The sequence below is a fragment of the Saimiri boliviensis genome, chromosome 1, assembly GCF_048565385.1.
Source record: "Saimiri boliviensis isolate mSaiBol1 chromosome 1, mSaiBol1.pri, whole genome shotgun sequence".
Taxonomy (NCBI): domain Eukaryota; kingdom Metazoa; phylum Chordata; class Mammalia; order Primates; family Cebidae; genus Saimiri; species Saimiri boliviensis.
In genome coordinates this window covers 68539258-68560365 of record NC_133449.1, presented here as the reverse complement: position 1 = coordinate 68560365, position 21108 = coordinate 68539258, and the positions used below count along the sequence as shown (strand labels likewise).

General features: G+C 41.5%; 1 protein-coding gene across 10 annotated transcripts in view; it reads right to left on the bottom strand.

Annotated features, from left to right (window-relative positions):
• Positions 1–21108, bottom strand: part of AAK1 (AP2 associated kinase 1) — a 191059-nt gene that overhangs the window by 28374 nt on the left and 141577 nt on the right. For 7 of the 10 annotated variants that reach the window (XM_074398698.1, XM_074398693.1, XM_074398703.1 and 4 more), the window contains exons 15-17: positions 19476–19633; positions 17813–17917; positions 8862–8957 (exon numbers count right to left, since the gene is read on the bottom strand). In XM_074398698.1, coding sequence (XP_074254799.1) covers positions 8862–8957; positions 17813–17917; positions 19476–19633 — 359 coding nt within the window. The remainder of the gene's footprint in view (positions 1–8861; positions 8958–17812; positions 17918–19475; positions 19634–21108) is intronic. The other 3 variants (XM_074398707.1, XM_010333506.3, XM_074398727.1) reach the window with 1 other exon arrangement.

Genomic DNA, 21108 nt, shown 5'->3' with positions numbered 1-21108 from the left:
CTCAAGAGATCCTCCTGCCGCACCTTCTGAGTAGCTATAGGTACAGGCATGCACCACCATGCCAAGCTAATTTTAAAAAATTTTTTTCATTTTAGTAGAGATGGGCATCTTGCTATGTTGCCTAGGCCGATCTTGAACTCCTGACCTCAAGTAATCCTCCTGCCTCAGGCTCCTGAGTTGCTGAGATTACAGGCATGATTGGACATGGTAGAGCCTGGACTTGTCTTTGAAGTTCTCTCTATATCTGTCTAGGGGTCTGCCTATCTTCATCAAAACAAGAATATGAGTCTTCACATAAACATGGTCCCAGGCATAATGGTAATGTTATCAGACAGGTTAGCACTGGAAAAGAACCTCCTATCTTATCTAACTGCCTTCTCATTTATGAATGAAGAAACCAGCTCCAGAAGGTTAAAATAACTTGCCAAAGGTCTCATAGCAAGTAGGCAAGAGAGCTAGCTGATACTAAGACTCAGCTATTTGACCACATTAGATTCATTCTTCTGGTTTAACTAAAGTTTTGATTGCTTTAAAATGTAGGGACTCTGAGAAGAAGTTACATCTAAAGCTATTATTGGACATTTTTGGTCCTTGTAAATGAAGAACGTGAGAAAAGGATATAATGGGAGGCACAAGAAAGGCTATAGGAGCCGACAGTCTATAAATCAAGGAGCCTGGAGGCCTTCCATCTGCATCAAGGCTGGGCTGGATACCCTTCATTTTATAAATTCTGTCCTTTCCCTTATTGTTTAATAGAAACACACTGAAGCCAAGTATCATGATGGGGCATGGAGAAGAACAGCGCAGAGAAGAGAGTGGTGAATATAGGAAGCTGTGGAAGTGTTCCTTCAGATCCAAAAACATCACTCAAGCACCACATCAGCATATGGTGACTTAGTGATGTCTAATGAACAAAGATCTTTTTTCCCCATGAGTTATGATAAGTGGCTTCTCTGGATGCAAAGGCAAAACTCATCTTTTGGGACAGTTCATGCCTGAAATGTACAAAGACTCACATTGTTATTCTCAATTATTTAAGAGGACAGACCAATAAAAGCCCCAAATTATTCATCAATTATATTTTATTAATGATTTAATCCTCTTAAGAAATGTTTCAGAAGAGTTGTTCCATCCTTGTGTTAGAATCACAAGCCTATAACCCCATCATATTCCAGTATTATGTGAAAAGCTGTGGACAATTCTGAAGAGAAGAAAATGGTCCAGTTTTGCATTAGTTTTTAGGCTTACTCTGACATATTTAGAACTGACTCCAGACTCTAAACGTGTGTGTGTGGTAGGGGGTGGGGGCAAAGGCTGAATAACTATTGGGTACTATATTCAGCACCTGGATGACGGGATCAATTGTACCCCAAACCTCAGCATCATGCTATGTACCTAAGTAACAAACATGCACATGTATCCCCTAAATCTAGACTGTAAGTTGATGTTATTTACAAAATGATAGAGGGTATCATTTTATTGATTTATTTTTACCTTTTATTGTGATACTATACATTTTTGGAATTGTAGCGGGGGCCTGCCAAAACCCAAAAAATAAAGAGTAAAAGAGCCTGAATTTAAGTTGCCTGATTTTTCTAAGCAATTTTCTCACCTGTACATAGAAGATTAAGAACTGCTTTAAAGTGCTGCTGGAATTAAAAGGGTATACTTATCAGAATTAATGCATGTGTATAAATAAAGTATATGGTACATAAAAGGGGATTAACTTCTCTTTTAAGTAAGAGGACTAGATAGGCTGGGGGGCTGGGGAGGAGGTTCACCAAGCCACAGGTGCCTGTGATTACAGTAGTGAATATGGGTCAAGTTCCATATTTTACTCAAATGCCTTGAATGAGAACAGAATATGCAGAACTGTTAGAATTAAGTGAAAGGTGGGGAGGAGGCAGGATGGTCTAACAGAGAGGTAGACAAGGTCCTGAGTGACAGGAGACCTGCTTCTGCACTGTCTGTGTAGCACTTTGGGCAAATCTCTTACTCTCTCTAGATTGAAGTTCTCTTATTGACAAAATGAAGATAAACTGGCCAGGCGCAGTGGCTCACGCTTGTAATCCCAGAACTCTTACCTCGGCCTCCAAGTAACGGGAACTACAGGTACATGCCACCGCACCTAGCTAACTTAAAACTTTTTTTCTTTTCAAAGAAATGGGGTCCTTATATGTTGCCCAGGCTGGTCTCAAACTCCTGGCCTCAAGCGATCCACCCGCCTCAGCCTCCCAAAGTGCTGGATTACAGGAGTGAGCCATCATGTCCGGCCCCTCTCTTTTAAAATATCAAAAGAGAAGTCAGCTGTGGGGCCCATCCCTGTAATCCCAGCACTTTGGGAGGTTGAGGCAGGTGGATCACCTGAGGTCAGGAGTTTGAGACCAGCCGGGTCATCATGGTGAAATCCTGTCTCTACTAAAAATACAAAAATTAGCCAGTTGTGGTGGTGCGTGCCTGCAATCCCAGCTACTCAGGAGGCTGAGGCAGAAGAATCACTTGAACCCAGGAGGTGGAGGTTGCAGTGAGCCGAGATCATGCCACTGCACTCCAGCCTGAGTGACAGAGTAAAACTCCGTCAAAAAAAAAGGGGGAGCGGAGGGGGAGGACAGGTATCTACGTATACAGGCTTAAACAAAGGGCTTTCTCAAGGCCCACTCTGACTCTAATTAGGAATATGAATGGGAGGAGTGGAGCAGGCTGAACTGGCAAACATGGAAGAGCTGAATATGAGCCTCACCAAAAAAGAGGACACAGTTGCTCCCACCTTGTGGCTTTGGAAATCTATGTTCTGTCTGACTTAGGGTGTAAGCCCTGATGTCTCCTGATGAGAGATGGTATTTTAAAACTCTGGTCACCCTAAAAAATGAAATAAAATAAAATAAAATCTAGCCACTTTAAAAGAGTTCTTAGCATTGAGAAACCATTTGTGACATCTGCAAGTTGGAAGCAAAAGTCAAATATGATGCCCCATTCCAAGTTCATTTCAGAGAATTAAATCTGCAGAAAGACAAGCTTTCCAGAGTAAAAACACATATTACGATCACCTTTGGACTTCTCAGCATCACAAGACTGCAGTTGGAAATAAGGGAGATGCCAGGCAAAAAGTTGTAAGAATTCCTGTCTTGACAAACCACTGAGAAAACACAGCTTCTCTTGCTTAACTTCTCAAGAGATGATGAAGTGCCATAAACCAAGAGGTACTTTAAAAAAAAAGTTTCTAATTCTAAGAAGCAGCACTGATGGGGCAACGAATGCCTTCTTGCTTAGTCTTGTGAAACACCGAGATCAGTACTGACGAGTTGTTACAAAAATCGTTTCCTCAAATCCTTGTGCATTGCTGGTGGGAATGTAAAAAGATGCAACCTCTATTGAAAACAGTATAGTGGTCCTCAAAAGGTTAAAAATAGAATTTGCATATGGTCCAGCAATTCAATTTCTGGGTATATACCCAAGAGAATTGAAAGCAGGATCTGGAATAGATATTTATACAATCAATGTTCACAGCGGCATTACTCACAAAAGACCAAAGATGGAAGCAACCCAAGTGTCCATTCACAGATGAAAGAAGAAAGAAAATGCAGTATATACACACAATACAGTATCACTGAGCCCAAGAAAGGAAGACAATTCTGATACATGCTACAACATGGATGAATCTTGAGGATATGATGCTAAGTGAAATAAGCCAGTCACAAAAGGACAAATGCTGTATGATTCCACTTATATGTGGTTCCTGGAGTAGTCAAATTCATAGACGCAGAAAGGAGAGTGGTGGTTGCCAAGGGTTGGGGAGAAGGGGAAATAAAGAGTTGTTGTTTAATGGGTACAGAGTATCAGTTTTGCAAGATGAAAAAAGGTGGGTGGATGGATGGTAGTGATGGTTGCAAAACAATGAGAGTGTACTTAATGCCACTGCACTGTACACTTAGAAATGGCTAAAATGGTAAATCTCATTATGTACATTTTATTACAATTTAAAAGAATGATTTAAAAATATTTTCCCCAATTTTCAGAGAAAATTCCTTAATCTAACATATGTCTGTGTACACACACACACACACACACACACACACACACACACTTTCTCTCTCTTTTTTAAAGAGACAGGGTCTTACTCTGTCACATCCAGGCTGGAGTGCAGTGGTGTGATCATAGCTCATTGCAGCCTCAAACTCCTGGGCTCATATGATCCTTTTGCTGTGGCCGCCTCAAAGCACTGAGTCTATAGGCCTGAGCCTGGCCCAGCTTCTTTTCTACCATATTTTAAAACATTGGTACTACTTATCTGTTTCCTAATGCATACAGAAGGCAAATAAATGGACAAGCAGCATCTGAGTATCAATGAAATACTCTGAGAATCACTGGCCATGCATCATTTGGCAGATTTGTAAGCATACAAATGTTCATGGTTTTCATATTCCAGACTTCCTAAGAAAATTTGTTTTATACTGCTTTGAAAAATAAAAATGCAGGCATACAAGAAAAAAAATAAAAGTAAAAATAAAAATTCTCCTTAAAATGAACCGACGAACTAACTTACAATTATCCAGTGCCCTTTATCCATAGTTTGACAATCACTGTATTCAGGAAATCTATTTTAATGGCTCTCAGTTGTACAAAAATTAAAGGTCATAAGAGCAAGTTTAATTTCAACAAGAGAAAAACATCACTTTATGATAACTATAGGACTGCCCCATTGGGAATATTAGGAATAAGGATATAAAACCAAAGTTGAAACACATTTCCCATCTTTATAGCAATTTAAAATTCACAGAGAAATTTCAAATATGTAATTTCATCTGAACCTTGGGACCACCTGTAAGGTAGGCTTTAATATTGCCAATTTTAAGGATAAGAACCCATAATTTAAGTGATTTGACCGCCATCACCTAGCCACTAATGGCTAGAACCCAGGTCTTACAGTTTCAAATCTATTTTTATATTTCCTGAATCCTTAAATTTAGCTCTCTGGTCAAAGGCTTTATTGATCTAGGAAAGATAAACGAAACATTCACTGTTTAGGGAGTGTGGACAGTGAGAAGGAATGTGTGGCTGAGCACAGTCAGAACAACAGTAAGGCCTCACCTCCTCATGCACACAATGAAGGTGTTACTTGACATTATCTACCACCTACCACTTCCCAGTGTCTATAAAATCAAAAATACTTGTATGTGAAATCATTTTAAAAGTATAAAATAAAAATGTTAAAAAAAATCAATGAAAGGCATGGTCTTCAGGAGACTGAGATTCCATTCTTTTTTTTTTTTTTTTTTTTTTTTTTTTGAGACAGAGTCTTGCTGTGTTGCCCAGGCTGAAGTACAGTGGCACGATCTCAGCTCATTGCAGTCTTCACCTCCCAAGTTCAAGCAATTCTTATGCCTCAGCCTTCCTAGTAGCTGGGACTACAGGCACACACCACCATGCCCAGCTAATTTTTGTATTTTTAGTAGAGACAGGGTCTTACCATGTTGGTTAGGTTGGCCTCAAACTCCTGACCTCAGATGATCCACCCGTCTTGATCTCCCAGAGTACTGGGATTACAGGCATGAGCCACCACGCCCAGCCAATCCTTCTTTTTTTTTGAGATACAGTCTTGCTCTGTCGCCCAGGCTAGAGTGCAATAGCACGATCTCAGCTCACTGCAAATTCTGCCTCCCGGGTTCATTCAGTTCTCCTGTCTCAGCCTTCCAAGTAGCCAGGACTACCAGTACACACCACCATTCCCAGCTAATTTTTGTATTTTTAGTACAGACAGGATTTCATCATATTGGTCAGGCTGGTATCAAACTTCTGATCTCAGGTGATCCACCTGCCTCGACCTCCCAAAGTGCTGAGATGACAGGCGTGAGCCCCCGCACCCGGCCTTCCATGAGTCTTATCATCAGTATGCCTAAGAGCAGAAGATGAGCGTGTATGCAAAACAAAGAAAGAAAAACAGGCAAAAAACCTGACTGGTGTCCATAGCGGGCTGGAGGTGCGACGGACTGCTTGCTTTTTGCGGGGTAAAACCAAACTTGTAGCTTCCCCCGGTTCCAGAGAGACGCTGAACTCTGAGCCCTTTCCTCATTCAATATTTAAAAATGTAAAAAAAGGATGCAGCAGCCTTGATAAAGGAGCTGTGTAACTGAATATGCTAAAGGTTGAATGTTAAAGTAAGTAGAATAGTCAAAGCCACCGTGGTAATATAACATACTTAGCACAATTCTTCAGGGCATTGTGAAAGGATGGGCTGAAGGACCTGCTGAGCCTAGCTACTACTCTCATCAGCCCCGGGGCTGGCAGCTGCATGACATTGGGAGCTGTGTCTTCCTTTATTCACCCTTAAAGAATGGGTGTAGGGGGACTGGCTGGGAGTTGGCAGAGGTGCAGATAGAAGGCTATGGAACCAGTCATCTGGTGCTTGGGAGCTGGGACAGAAATGGAGGGTAATGGGGCCACCTAAAGGCTTCCAGCCTCTGGTTTTATTTCATTCATTTGTCTGATCTGTAAATACTCACTGAGTGAATGCAGGCAGTGTCCTTGGTACAGCTGACAAAGGTGGCAAATAAGACAGATGAGGTCCCTCCCTCAGAGAGTAATAAGATGAGGAAAGACAGACTATGTCCTGATAAGGTCTATGAAGAAAAAGTGCCAGGGGATGTGACTACGAGTGCCAGTGGGACTACACTGGGCCTTTCTGAGAAGACATTTAAGCTGAGATTCAAATGTTGAATGACACAAGGAAACAGAGCTGAAGGGAAGGTTTTCCAAGCTGAGCACCAGCGATTGTAAAGACCATGGGGTGGGAACAAGCTTAGCTTGCTGGAGGAAAGACAAGCTGGTGGGGAAGAGTGCTATCAGCTGAGATTAGAGGGGTAGCCAATGGCCACATCACTTAGGGCCTTGCAGGTCGCAGTAAGCAGCCTGGATTTTATGCCCCCTCAGTGATATAAAAATTCACCAAAGCACAGAAGAGTTAATTGTCTAACTTATGTTTTCAACAGATGAGTCTGGCCTGACAGATCAGAAAGTAAATAAGACACTCCTGGAGTTCTCTATTAAAATGTCTCATTTTAGTTGTTCTTTCCACTGAAACTCGAGAGGTCCTGGCTTAACTGGTATTAAAGCATATGCCAGCAACATTTCAGCAGGACTCCACCAGGATGAGAGAAGCATGGAGGACCAAGAGACAGGAAAGATGACAAGAAGGAAAGCAGGATGGCAGCCTGCTGGCTCTGGTGGCCTCAGATGCATTTTTACAACCTGAGCCACCTAGGCGTGTGCCTGGCTCTTCAACCCTGATCCAGAGGATTCCTGTGACAGCTGCACAGGACAGTTATTTGCCTGAGGGCCTGTAACTGCCCTGTGCAAAGGAGCCTTCTTCCTGGCTTCTGCAGCCCATGGGCTACCTAAGCAACAGCAAAGCAAGAACCCAAAGGGGTATCAAAAGGAGAATGCCTCCATCACCTCTTTCCCTTGTCTGATCCCACGATTACCAAAACAGGGAGGAAAAGAAAACAGAGAGCCCCAGCTGGAGTTTACAGCCCAACTTTTCTAACCTTCTGTTCAAAATGAACTTGTCCAAGTATTGCCAGGCATACCTGAAAAGTGTAAAGGGAAAAAGCACCTCTATTTCATTCCTTTCTTCCCTTTTAACTACACTGCACTGAATCATTCCTTAGTAGTTTGCAATATGTTTAAGCTATATCTAGGTCCAGTAAGATACAGTTACACAGTACCACCTGATCAAGTCAAGTGTTTGCTTCTCCTTAGAGGGCTAAACAAATCTGTCTAAAAATACAAAATAAAAACTGCCTTGGTACCGTAGCTGCAGTCTGTCTTAGTAAGTGACGGTGGGCAGACATAGTAAAGGATATGAACATCACAGTCACTTTCAATCTTGAAGCAAGCAATCAAATACCTTTAACATACTGGGAGAGAAAAAAAAAAATCAGCTCAAGGTTAAGAGTTGGCAGGGACAACACTGGGAAAAAGGAAAAATGATCAGAAGCAAAACAACTGTCAACTGCTTCTAAGGAGCTGGAACCATTTGCTTTTGGGAACAGGCTGATAGATAAGAGAAAGGGCGGATTCTCTTCCCCACGCCACTACCCCCACCAAAAAGACTAGGGGAGGAAGGTAGGAAGGAAAAGTTTTGGCAACTTCAACTCCAAATGGGGAGCATCCAATCACTGTTCCAAAAGTTCTTTCCATCAGAACACACCAACCACTTTCTAATTTAAGACTGATACTTAAAATTAAAATATGGTAGACTGCAAGAGATATTCAAATTCCTGCAGTCCGATGCACTTCACTGATGAAGAGTCAAGCCCAGAGGTTTTCAGGGAGTGGCAGAGCCTGGAAGGGAACCCAGGTCTCCTGATTCACATTCCCTATTATCACATTTCCTAATTATTATTATGTTTTTATATTATAAAATAAAAATACATTAAAGAACAAAACAGAAGTCACCCACAATCGCATTATCATACGATCGCCACTATTGATATTTTGTTCACTTTACCATGCGCTTACAGGCTCCCCCACCATTGTTATAATCATATTGGACTAATGTTCTTTCCAATATACAGGCCCCTCACATCACCATTAACACAATCAAGGGTGAAAAAACTGAACACTTATATAATATGGAAATCAATTTAGTATAACCTGAACTGATTTTATCTTTGCTAAGGGCTGGTACCCTTCAAGACAAGTTTACCCCTCTTTCTGAGACACAGTAAAAATATACAATAGCAGCCTATTATTAGGGCTTGGAATTCAAATCCTTTTCATGGGGTGTTTAAGGCAGAACTTTCCACAGGGCCTGGGACATGCAAATCAAGCTGCTTAACCTCAAAACAGTTCTATTTACCTACCTGGTGCATCAGGTACTTGAAGAGGAATGAAAGGATCAGACACGCTTAGAAGCGGGAGGCCAGAGTCCACAGTCTGCCCACCCTTCCTTTTTTCAGCTGGAGTTTGGTTGGAAGAAAAGGAGGAGTCAGGAGAGAAAAAAAGAGAAAAGCGAAAACATCAAGTAAATCTAGGTAAGTTTACCCTCTATTAATGAAACAGCTCAAACTACAGAGCAAATCTAAACCTAGAATATAGGCGGATGAGTGGCTGTGGCCCAGTGTAACAGAGTGTCCATGAGATATTCAACCTGGTCCTTATAACATATTATGAGATGCAATTAATGATAAAACCAGGGTATTCTATTTCTGAATAGCACTTCTTCCTTGGATATACTGCAGTCTACAGTGATCTCTTTCAGAATGTCTAGAGGAGGTATTGTCCATATCACACATTTTAGCACATAAACAAACATAACACTGTCTGTTTTGTAATCTAGTATGCATATAGGTACTTCCTATGTATCTATTACCCTCTTCAGGTCCTTTAAGGACTAAGTCCTATTATATCACCAAGATGTCTAATATAGTAATAGGCAGACACATATAAAGGGGCAGAAATAGACTTCTTGCCTATTGCAAGATTAGACAAGCCCTAATCTCTGTACTATATTTAACATACTAATTCTATATTCAGCAAAATGCAGGTTTACAGAAACCTATACACCCTATGGAATAGCAGAGCTTGATGTGGTCTCAATTTTCTGGCACAATTTTCTTATTTCCCTTAAAAGAAAATGAAGCTTAGGCCGGGCGCGGTGGCTCAAGCCTGTAATCCCAGCACTTTGGGAGGCCGAGGCAGGTGGATCACGAGGTCGAGAGATCGAGGCCATCCTGGTCAACATGGTGAAACCCCGTCTCTACTAAAAATACAAAAAATTAGCTGGGCGTGGTGGCGCGTGCCTGTAATCCCAGCTACTTAGGAGGCTGAGGCAGGAGAATTGCCTGAGCCCGGGAGGCGGAGGTTGCGGTGAGCCGAGATCGCGCCATTGCACTCCAGCCTGGGTAACAAGAGCGAAACTCCGTCTCAAAAAAAAAAAAAAAAAAAAAAAAGAAAATGAAGCTTAAAAGTTAAAGAGACTAGCCAGAGGTAGGATCAGAAGCCAGGTTTCTCGGTTTCCACTTTATTATTCTTTTTATTTTTATTTTTTCTCTAAGAGACTGGGGTCTTGCTATATTAACCAGAATGGACTCAAATTCCTGGGCTCAAGCAATCCTCCAACCCCAGTCTCCCTAGTAGCTGGGACTACAGGCATGCACCACCACACCCAGCTTTACATTATCATTCTTTACTTTGCATTTTAGTATTCAGTTCGTTCATTAATCAGAATCTCATTTTGTCAGCTGTCTTTCTAGGAAAAAAAAATCCATTTTGTTTCTATAAAGTGGGTTTTTAAAAAATGTTTTATTTTGAAGTGATACAGAATCACAAGAAGTTCCTGCACATACAGTCCTGTGAACCCTTCAACCAGCTTCCTCCCGTGGTGATATCTTATGTAAACTGTAGCCCGAGACCACTGACACCAGCACAGTACTGTAGCCCTACACTCCTCGGTGCTCACCAGTTTTTATGTGACCCTATTTGTGTATGTGCATATAGTTCTTAATTTCTTCCCTCAGTGCTGGTGTCACCCATACCTCTGACTCTGGCACTGCACCCGTACCCTCTGCTCTGTTCTCCTTCCACCCCACCCTACGCCACTCATGCCTCTCTGCCTCTTTTCGTCTCTCTCCCTGGACATCCCTGTCTTTCTCAATGACCTCTGAATCCCTCCTTCTCAACCTGAGTGGTGCTGAGTTGAATTTGGAAATTGTGGGGCCCAGCATTTCCCCTCTACTAACCCTCTTGGCTTGGGCCATCAAATGTGGGATATTTCTTTCACCTCTCTTGGCCTCAATGTTGTGTCTGTAAAACGAGCTTGCAGAGGAGTCAAAGTGCTGGGCATGTGTGGGCATCGCTGGCAGCATCTCTGTGGGCACCTGGCTCTGATTTCCTTCTTTACCTGTCTCAGACTTTACCTGTCTCTGAATCTTGGTCTCTCTCCAGCTCTGCCTCTGGCATGAGGAGGATGCTCTGGGTCTGCTAGGGGAGCTGTGATGACATGGTAGAGTTCCCACCCCACCCACCTCTATTCCACGTTTCTCCTAGCCAGTGGTGGACCAGGCCTCTTTCTCTCCACCTCCCCTGCCCCTGAGAGCCCAGTGCCCCAGTCCCTTGCTCTCTCTTGCTCAGTACGGAGTATCCCTTAAACAGACCCTATCACTGTCACAGCAGCCACCTCTGCCATCCTTAATGCTACCTCCTCAGGACCAGCAAGATGCAGTTTGAGAAGCACAACAAAGTAGAAGCAAAGGTGGGACTGCTTTTTTTTTCGTGGATAGACCGGCGACCCTTCTGGTTCCTGGAATCTGGCCGCCTCCTTTGCATCCTGGCTTCAAAGACATATGGTGCCTGCTTTTACTCCAGAGGCCCTTGAAATGTGGGAACCAAGTGCCCTCTTACCCCAGGCCCAGACATGGAGGAGATGGCATGCGTGGTGCCTAGCCTTCCTCAGGTATGCAGGAACCTCCCAGCCACAGCTCAACCAGATATGTAACAGGCAAATGCAACAGGGACAGACTGGGGTGTTAATGCCCAGATTTGGCGGAAGGGAATGGGGAGGCACAGTGGCATCCCCTCAGTGGGCAGCCTGGTGGCCCTGCCCAGACACTCCACCCAGCAGAAGGAAGGATAACAGAGGTGTGGGTGTCTAGGAGGCACTGTGAGGCTACTCGCTGCCCACCTCCCTGCCACCTCCACAGCCATGTCCTACCCAGTGGCCAGTCAGCCCCAGTGTGCCAGCAGCTGCTACCTGACCCAGCTCAGTGACTAGCACACAGGACTCTCGAGACTGGGAGCATCTGCCCTCTTTATCTCCAGGCCTGCCCTGGGAAGTGGGGACGGGAGGAGAGGTCACCTCCAACCCCCAATGACACACTACTAGCCCCACCTTTCTTCCTTGAACTCTGAATGCCCACTCTCTAACCCTCAGCCCTTCCTTGGACTTCCAACACTCATTGGGATCCTAATCTCACACCTTCCAACACTCAACTTCTAGGACCTTCAACCTCTTTCTAGCACCCCCAACTCCTCATTCAAACCGTATTTCTCAGTCTTTAAGGCACTTCCTCCTGGGGCCCCTAGTTCCCTCTGGGACTTTCAGTTCCTCCAACCTGTGTGTATAGTTCTTTGAAACTTGATTCTATGTACAGATTAGAATGAGCAGCACTGCAACCATGATACAGAACTGTTCCATGAAACCAAAGACCTCATCATTCTACTCCTCTGCAGTCACACCCACCCCTTACTCCTGTTACTGTGCTTTGGAAACCACTATTGTGTTTTCAGTCTCTATAATTTTGTTATTTAAGTGGGTTTTTAACTAAGTTACTTTAAAGGTAGAAGGAGGACAAGAAGGGTAAAATAACTGCGTTTAAAGTCCTTGAAATATTTTAAAATGAAACACAATGAAAGCTATGTAAAAGAAAAAAAGCAAACTGCAAAATTGAATACATGGTGTAAGTCATGTCTGAAAAAACTTTATATGAAGAAATAAAATTCTAGATATAAATAATGTAAAATATCAGCAAAGGCTCTCTCAAGGTGGAGTTAGATTTTATTTTCTTTACTTTGGGCTTTTATTCATTTATCCACATTTTAATAAGTGAATATGTGTAACTAATATACAGGAAAACATCTGAAAATAAAGAGACACAATGTGAAGTTTTAAATGTTTGCCTGTTTTTCCTCCAATGTATTGACACAGTCCATCATTTTTGCAGCTTTTGCCATAAAAATGTTTAATATAGCCCTGTGCCATCCTCCCGAACCCATTATGAAATTTCCTGCTTCATTTCTCCTTTGATCAGTCATAAGGTTTAAAATCTGTAAAGAGTCTGAGTCCAGATAGAAAATTTATAGAAAATGATGCCATCCTGCACTTTGTACAAATGAGAGTAAATTAATTCTGGGATCTAGACATACTTTTCCGTCATTTGTAAAGAATGAAGGTGTCACAGAAAAGAAACATTTACACTGCAAACAAGAGAGAGGGAAAATACCAAATGTTCACAGAAAAAGACTGGATAAACTGAGGAAACTATAAAGATACTTTTTAATGTTTGCAAAAGCTTAGTGTTGCTGGCTTATGAGATTCCTGAGACGTGATTATAACTAGTTTTTGAGCTGGGCTGCAGGTACAAATCTCTATTCTGTCATTCTCCAGCTGTGCCATTGAGCAGGTGGCCTTTGTGAGGATCACTTAAGATACTGAGCAAAAAAAACGCTTACCCAGTGGGTTTAACATGAGTCATGTGCTTGATATATGTTTAATTTTATTAATGTCATAACTTTACTCAAATGTGTGTTTGTGGTGGGGCCTTTAATTTCCTTAAAAAAATACTACCATTTGCAGCCTCAGAGTAAACATAAAGTGGTGGAAAGGCAGACAGAAAACCAAAATAAACCTCATTAAAAAACAGCTCACACAAACAATGAGACATAACCATGTGTAATAGATGAGAACTAGGTATTAAAACTGGGGTTGGTAGGGTGAGTAGACGGAAAATGATCAGAGACCTCAGTTGTTAACACTGGTAAATCCAAGGTCCTAAGCTTTGGCACAAAGCAACCCTTCTTATTCATTCAACACATCTATATGGAGCCAAACATTGTGCCAAATTCTGGGATTTGGTAGCAAATAAGAGTCTCAGAGTTTATTCTGAGACCCTCTTTCCAGACAAACTATATCCCGCCCAGGTCCATGGCTAATCATCATTTTGATGTTCTACTTCAAAGACAATCGTCAGCGCTTTACATGTTTGATACATTTGGTCAACCATGTGGCGCATCAAACTTCAAGCAGCATGAATGGGTTTTGGAACATTTTAAAATCTCACCAAAATATCAACATACTTATAAAATTTACACAAACAAAGCTAAAAGTGAAACAAAACTTTTTTAAACAACTTAATAATGAAAAATATAACTCCAAAATAATAATGAGAATATGACGATTTATGAGCTATGGCTAAACTCCATACAACTCCATTTTTTTTTTTTAACTTGGAAAATACACACTTATTAGAAAGCATTCTCAATAAACAGTGTAATCTTCAAAGGCTGAAGCAAGGCAACTGGAGAAAGAGAAAAGAGGACACTGGAATATTTTCACATGCCAAAGCCTCCCTGAAGACTATAATTAGCCTCACCCCTTTTGTGCTGGTTGAAAGTGACGGTCAAATTGTGAAGAAACACTCACAGCCCAAGAACTTTATTTTTTTAAAAAGAATTTTAAAATATTTTACTATTTGTTCCTCTTAATATTACCAAAGCAAATCTAAGAAAAACAAGAAAATGGCTGGGCGCGGTGGCTCATGCCTGTGATCTCAGCAGTTTGGGAGGCCAAGGCGGTGGATCATCTGAGATCAGGAGTTCAAGGTCAGCCTGATCAACATGGTGAAACCACGTCTCTACTAAATATACAAAAAATTAGCCAGCATGGTGGCACCCGCCTGTAATCCCAGCTACTAGGGAGGCTGAGGCAGAAGAATCGCTTGAACCTGGGAGGTGGAGGCTGCAGTGAGCTGAGATCCCGCCACTGCACTCCAGCCTGGGTGACAGAGCGAGACACAATCTCAAACCCCCACTCCCAACAAACAAACAAGAAAATGTAATAAAGATAAAAGCAAAAGTTAAAGAATAGACAGAAAACAGAAGATTTATAAATCTAAGCATTGTCTGTGAAAATATAATAAAACATCCAACCTCTAGCTAGTTACCAAGAAAAAGAGAAACACAAATACATACAATTAAAATTAATGTATATAGATAAAATAGTATAAAAGATATATACATATTGTACTTTAATGAAAAACTTTAAAACTGCAGATGATTTTCTAGAAAAAGTTAGTATGTCACATATGAAGAACACTTACAAATGAATCTAAAAGGCAAAGGACACAAACAATACAAATCTCAAATACATAAAAATGGGTCAGAAAATAAGGTTCTCTGGCCAGGCATGGTGGCTCATGTCTATAATCCCAGCACTTTGGGAGGCTGAGGTGGGCGGACCACCTCAGTCTGGAAGATACAAGACCAGCCTGACCAACATGGAGAAATCCTGTCTATATTAAAAATACAAAATGAGCCGGGTGTGGTGGCACGCCTGTAATCCCAACTACTCGGGAGGCTGAGGCAGGAGAATTGCTGGAACCCAGGAGGCGAAGGTTGTGGTGAGCCGAGATTGTGCCATTGCACTCCAGCCCGGGAAACAACAGCAAAACTCCATCTCAAAAAAAAAATAAGTAAATAATGTTCTCTGTCTATAATCTTTGGGCTGGGCTGTGCTGGGCTGGGTGAAGAAATGGTAGAGAAAATGACTCTCATTCACTATTAATTGAAATAAAATATATATAGCTTTCTTGGAGTACAATTTGAAAATATGTATTAAAAACCTTAAAATATACATTTGATTTAGCACATAGTCTCTTAGAAGTTATCTTAAAGAAACTGTAAAGGATATAAACAAAAATTTAGCTTCAAGAATATTTATATGGTGAAAAATTGGTAACAATGTAAATATTCATAAAAGGGGATATTAAATAAATATTACTATTCTTCCATGAACAATCATGCTGTAGATTAATATTTAGTGACATGGAAACTGCTAATTTCCAGAGGACGTTTATAAAATGAATAAAAAACTGGGCCACAGGAAGCCTTTCAGTATCGTTTACAGCAAAGACTGGACAGACCATACTGGTCATAGTGCAATGAAAACATAACCTAAGTAACTTTTGGTTAAAAAAGAAATTGAAACTTCTATTTTAAAATATCCAGAAAATAAGAATAAGAGAGCATTTCATATCAAATATTATGAAATGACAAAGTTCTATTCAGAAATAAATTTATGAGGTTAGAAAAGCTATTAACATACCTAAAGAAAGCAGGCAGAAAAAATATATGATAAGGTTAAAAATAGACATTAATCAGTATAAAGATCACTTTTAGAAGCATGCCAAATTCTGTATCTTACAAAGAATATTTTCAAAAGCTCATATTCATTGCTGAGGTATTTATAATAGTAAATACTGAAATAAAGTGCAATTGGTTAAATATACTAGGATATATCATACATCTAGTGTATCCTAGAAGTTTTTCTGTTTTTTGTTTTTTTTGAGATAGGATCTCATTCTGTTGCCCAGGCTAGAGGTCCAGCTCACTGCAACCTCTGCCCCATGAGTTCAAGGGAATCTCCCACCTCAGCTACCTGAGTAGATGGGACTATAGGCGTGTGCTACCACACCTGGCTAATTTTTTGGTAGAGACGAGGTTTCACCATGTTGGCCAGGCTTGTCTTAAACTCCTGACCTCAAGTGATCTGCCCGCCTTGGCCTCCCAAAGTGCTGGGACTACAGGTTTGAGCCGCTGCACCTGGCCATATAATGGAATTTAATGCAGGTACCTTAAACAAATTATATTTTAGGAGCTGCTTTAATGATGCAGGAGAAATGTGCCAGGTTCATTAAGTTCATTAGGCTTCAATATGCCTATAAACATGCATATCAGGCTGGGCCTGGTGGTTCACATCTGTAATCCCAGCACTTTGGGAGGCCAAGGCAGGCAGATTACCTGAAGTCAGAAGTTCAAGACCAGCCTGGCCAACATGGTGAAAATCCGTCTCTACTAAACATACAAAAATTAGCCAGGTGTGGTAGCGCATGCCTGCAATCCCAGCTACTTGGGAGGCTGAGGCATGGGGATCGATTGAACCTGGGAGGTAAAGGCTACAGTGAGCCAAGATGGTGCCACTGCACTCCAGCCTGGCGACAGAGCAAGACTCCACTTCAAAAAGAAAGAAAAAAAAGATGCATATCAGAGTCTCAAGAAGTGGGCCAAAGAGTGTACAAAATTGTGGTCATGTGGCTGGGTGCAGTGGCTCACGCCTGTAATCCCAGCACTTTGGGAGGATGAGGCGGGCAGATCACCTGATGTCCGGAGTTCAAGACCAGTCTGGCCAACATGGGTGAAACCCCGTCTCTACAAACATATAAAAATTAGCCAGGAATGATGGCAGGTGCCTGTAATCCCAGCTACTCAGGAGGCTGAGAAAGGAGAATCACTTGAACCTGGGAGGTACAGACTGCAGTGAGCCAAGATCACGCCATTGCACTCCAGCCTAGGTGACAGAGTGAGACTCCATCTCAAAAAATAAAAAATAAAAAATTGTGGTCATGTGCATTTTGGTCAGGGAGACTTATAACTTTCATTAGATTCACAAAGATATCTGTGACTCTCAAAAGATTAAATGCCGCTAACAGACATCAAGATGGTATCCCTGGGCTATCTCTCGGTGGTGAGATCATGGAGGATTTTAACTTTCTTCTCTATAAATTACTAACTTTTATATAATAAAATATATATACACACAAACACAGTTTAGAGGAGTGTTAGATATAACAGAACGTTTAATTTTAAAAACTCTTCAAGAATTTTTAAAATTAAATTTCCCAGAAACCTAAGAAATTACAAGCAATAAACAGACTGGTGTTCCTCAAATCTATACATATTTGCTTAAGGCATGCCTGTGGCCTAGAAAGAACAAGTCCTGTATATCACTGCCAGATTGTCCTGCCACATTAATTCAAAGTAGTGCTAAATCTTTATCCCTTTTTGATCAGAAAGATCTTGAATTTTAAAAAGTTTTAAATTAAATATTGACCATGAAAAAAAAAATATATATATATATATATATATACATGTTACTGTCAGGATTTGGGTTTCACTGGCATGCTAGAGTTATCTGTGGAGTGAAAAACAATGTGAAGGCAACAACAGTGAACCTCGTGTTCCAGGTATTTGCCATACTAACCAGTTCCAGCAGAAAATGAGGTCGTAGCAAAAGCATCACCTTGGGTTGATTGAAAGCCTGGGATCAAACTCTCAGCTGAGCCTCCAAGCTTCTCGGGATGCTTGCCTGGAGAGACAAAACGCCACTCAGTTCATTCTAGCAAAATCTTGTGAGGCACACACCCATGGAAGAGGTGAGGGGCACGCTCTGAACTGACGTCTCGACTACTTTAATTGCATTATGGTGACACACTGGCTATTTACAGATCCTTGTCTAGTCATTGCAATAACTGAGAGAACAGCTGAGAAGAAAAAAAAAGAAATTGTTAAGAATCAAAAGAGCATATCATCAGTTTTGCAAGATGAAAAGGGTTCTGGAGATTGGTTGGTTGCACAACAGTGTGAATGTACTTAACACTACGGAACTGTACATTTAATGCCTCCAGCCCACACTTGTAATGTATTTACTTTATATAGCTCTAATGAGTTTGACGATCTGCTTTCCATGTTGGAAGCGGTTTAGGAGAGCAAATGAGAAGAGGGAGTGGCAGAGGTGGCAATAATGAGATGTTGTCAAAGAAAGTTATGTATTACGCCCTATCTTATGTTTAAAAAGGCAAGAAGTAATAGGAATCTTTTTTTTTTTTTTTTTTTTTTTTTTTTTTAATTTAAGAGACAGGGTCTCACTCTGTCACCCAGGCTGGAAAACAGTCATGAATTCATAGTCTACTGTAGCCTCGACCTCCTGGGCTCAAGTGATCCTTTCACCTCGGCCTCCCAAAAAGCTGGGACTACAAGTGTATGCCAAGATGCCCAGCAAACTTTTAATATTTTTTGTAGAGATAGGATCTTGGCATGTTGCCCAAGCTGGTCTTGAACTCCTGGGCTCAAGCGATTCTCCTGCCTCAGCCTCCCAAAGTACTGGGTTACAGGCATGAGACACCACACCTGGCCATGGAGTTTTAAAAGATTTCTATAGAATAATAGTTTAAACCAAAATATTTGGCCAATAGTTCATACCACACAATTGGTTGTCATCATTCCTTTATCTTGCACTCTTATCTACATTGAGAGTACTCTTTTTCTTAGAGTACTCTCTAATATTATTAGAATTATGCATACTAGAATTTGTTTCAAAGTGCGTGCATGTGCCTGTGTGTGTGTCCTGCCTTCCAAAGTAGACTGTTTTCCAGGCAGAAGTTTATCTTCTATTTATGTAATCATCTTTCTGTGGTCAGTCAACAGTAATACAGAATGCTGATCATAGTGAAAGAAAGATTCAGTGTCCATGTAAGGGCACATTCATGGACAAGCAGTGACAACTTTCTGAGACAGTAAACCAACCTAGGATGAGGGAACACTCCTTCAAGGAGTGACCATGCCCGGTGCTGTTATCCTGATCTACGTCACCAAACCTTTCCTTTAAGTTTCTTCCCTAAGCCTCACACTCTCTTTGCTACCACCCACAATAGATCAGGATTTCCTAAAGATGAAGACTTCAGGGGCATGATAAAAATAAAAACCGATTTGTATGCATACTTTGAAATCAAGCCTTATGCAAAGGCCCAAGCCTATGTTTTCACTTGCATACCCTTCTAGAGTTACAATTCTTTCTCACTCCTGGTTATTTCTTAGCATAGAGAATCTACAATCAAGAAGCACCAAAAATGACACAGCTTACTCACCTTCCCCCAGCTTGGCAAAGTCCTTGTTGAGTAGTTCTTCAGCTGTGAGTTTGGAGAAATTGTCATCATCGAAGGGATTCCACGTAGACCCTTCTGAGGGATTATAAACATTTTGCTGAGAGGTCCGAGGAGAGCCTGATGGAGTGGTGGTTGCAGACCTAGGTAGGTTCCCATCCCCATGAAACAAACAGATATAAAAGTTGAACAAAACAAAAAGGGTAAACTTATTTTCTCTTTGTTTCAGGATCAAATTCTTTTCTGAGTCAAACCATCGTTTTCTACCACAGTGTTTTGTTGTTGTTGTTTTTTGAGATGGAGTTGCAGTCTTTCACCCAGGCTGGAGTGCAGTGGCACAATCTCGGCTCACTGCAACCTCCGCCCCCAGGATTCAAGCGATTCTCCTGCCTCAGCCTCCTGAGTAGCTAGGATTATAGGTGCCTGCCACCATGCCTGGCTAATTTTTGTATTTTTAGCAGAGACAGGGTTTCACCATGTTGGCCAGGCTAGTCTCAAACTCCTGACCTCAAGTGATCCACCCTTCTTGGCCTCCCAAAGTGCTAGGATTATAGGCGTGAGCCACTGCTCCCAGCCCACAGTGTTTTCCTAAAAGGGCTTTCCACAGCACCTGAACAATTTCCACAGACATCTTTCCCACTTTGTGAAATAAACGTCTCCTTTCCTTCATGACTCACTACCTCCCACTACTTTAATCTCTTGCTTAGGTTTTTAGTCTTATCTGCAAGTTGTTTCAGTTTAGGACCTAAAAACAACCTGTTCTTAGACTTGTGTATCCTGTGGTGACCACCATAACATCTACAATAACTGACCCCTGGAGGGGCAGGAAAGAGCTCTATTTAGGCTGTATCCCATCTTTCAGGATCCAGTATGCATAGAGTTAAGGACCACCTCACAATTGAAAAGAAATAAAGACAGTTACCACTACTTTGTGCATCTAAGTATCATTACATCATTTTCTTATAAAGTCTCTCTGAACTTAATTGAAAGATTTTAACTTTAGACTGCATGGTTCCAATATAGCTAAGGGTCTGAAACTGCATCTATTCAGCACTCATCAAAATCTACTTGTCAGGCATGCTAGTCACTGGGTTTCCAAAGGTTGACTAAGACATGGTCGTTGTCTTGGAGAACTCACAAACTAGTTCAGTCAGACATACAAATAATTAATGATAATACAGTGTCACACAAGTGCAAAAAAAGAATCAGAGAAAAATTATACATCAGAGGAAGGGTCAAAGAAAAGTCAACCTCTGACATGGATCTTGATGAATAAATGAACACTCCCTAGGTGGGCAAGGAGGAGTGTGGCAGTCCCAGGGGAGGGCACAGGAGGAACAAAGGGCTTCAGAAGGTAAAGAGTGGCAAGTCGGCCTGTGGGACGCAACAGGCCCTGCTGTGTTAAGCAGTGTGCTCAGCTATCATCTGACAGGTAATGAGGAGCCAATGAGAGTTTTGGCCTGAAGAGACTCGGTCAGATCGAGAGTTTAGAAAAGACACTGTAGAGCATGGAACAAGTGAGAGAATGAAAACTGTGGGCCAAGTAGGAAAAGATATCTTAACATTAGTGTGGCCCATGCACTAAAGACAAATTCATAGTTGCTCATTAAACACAAGG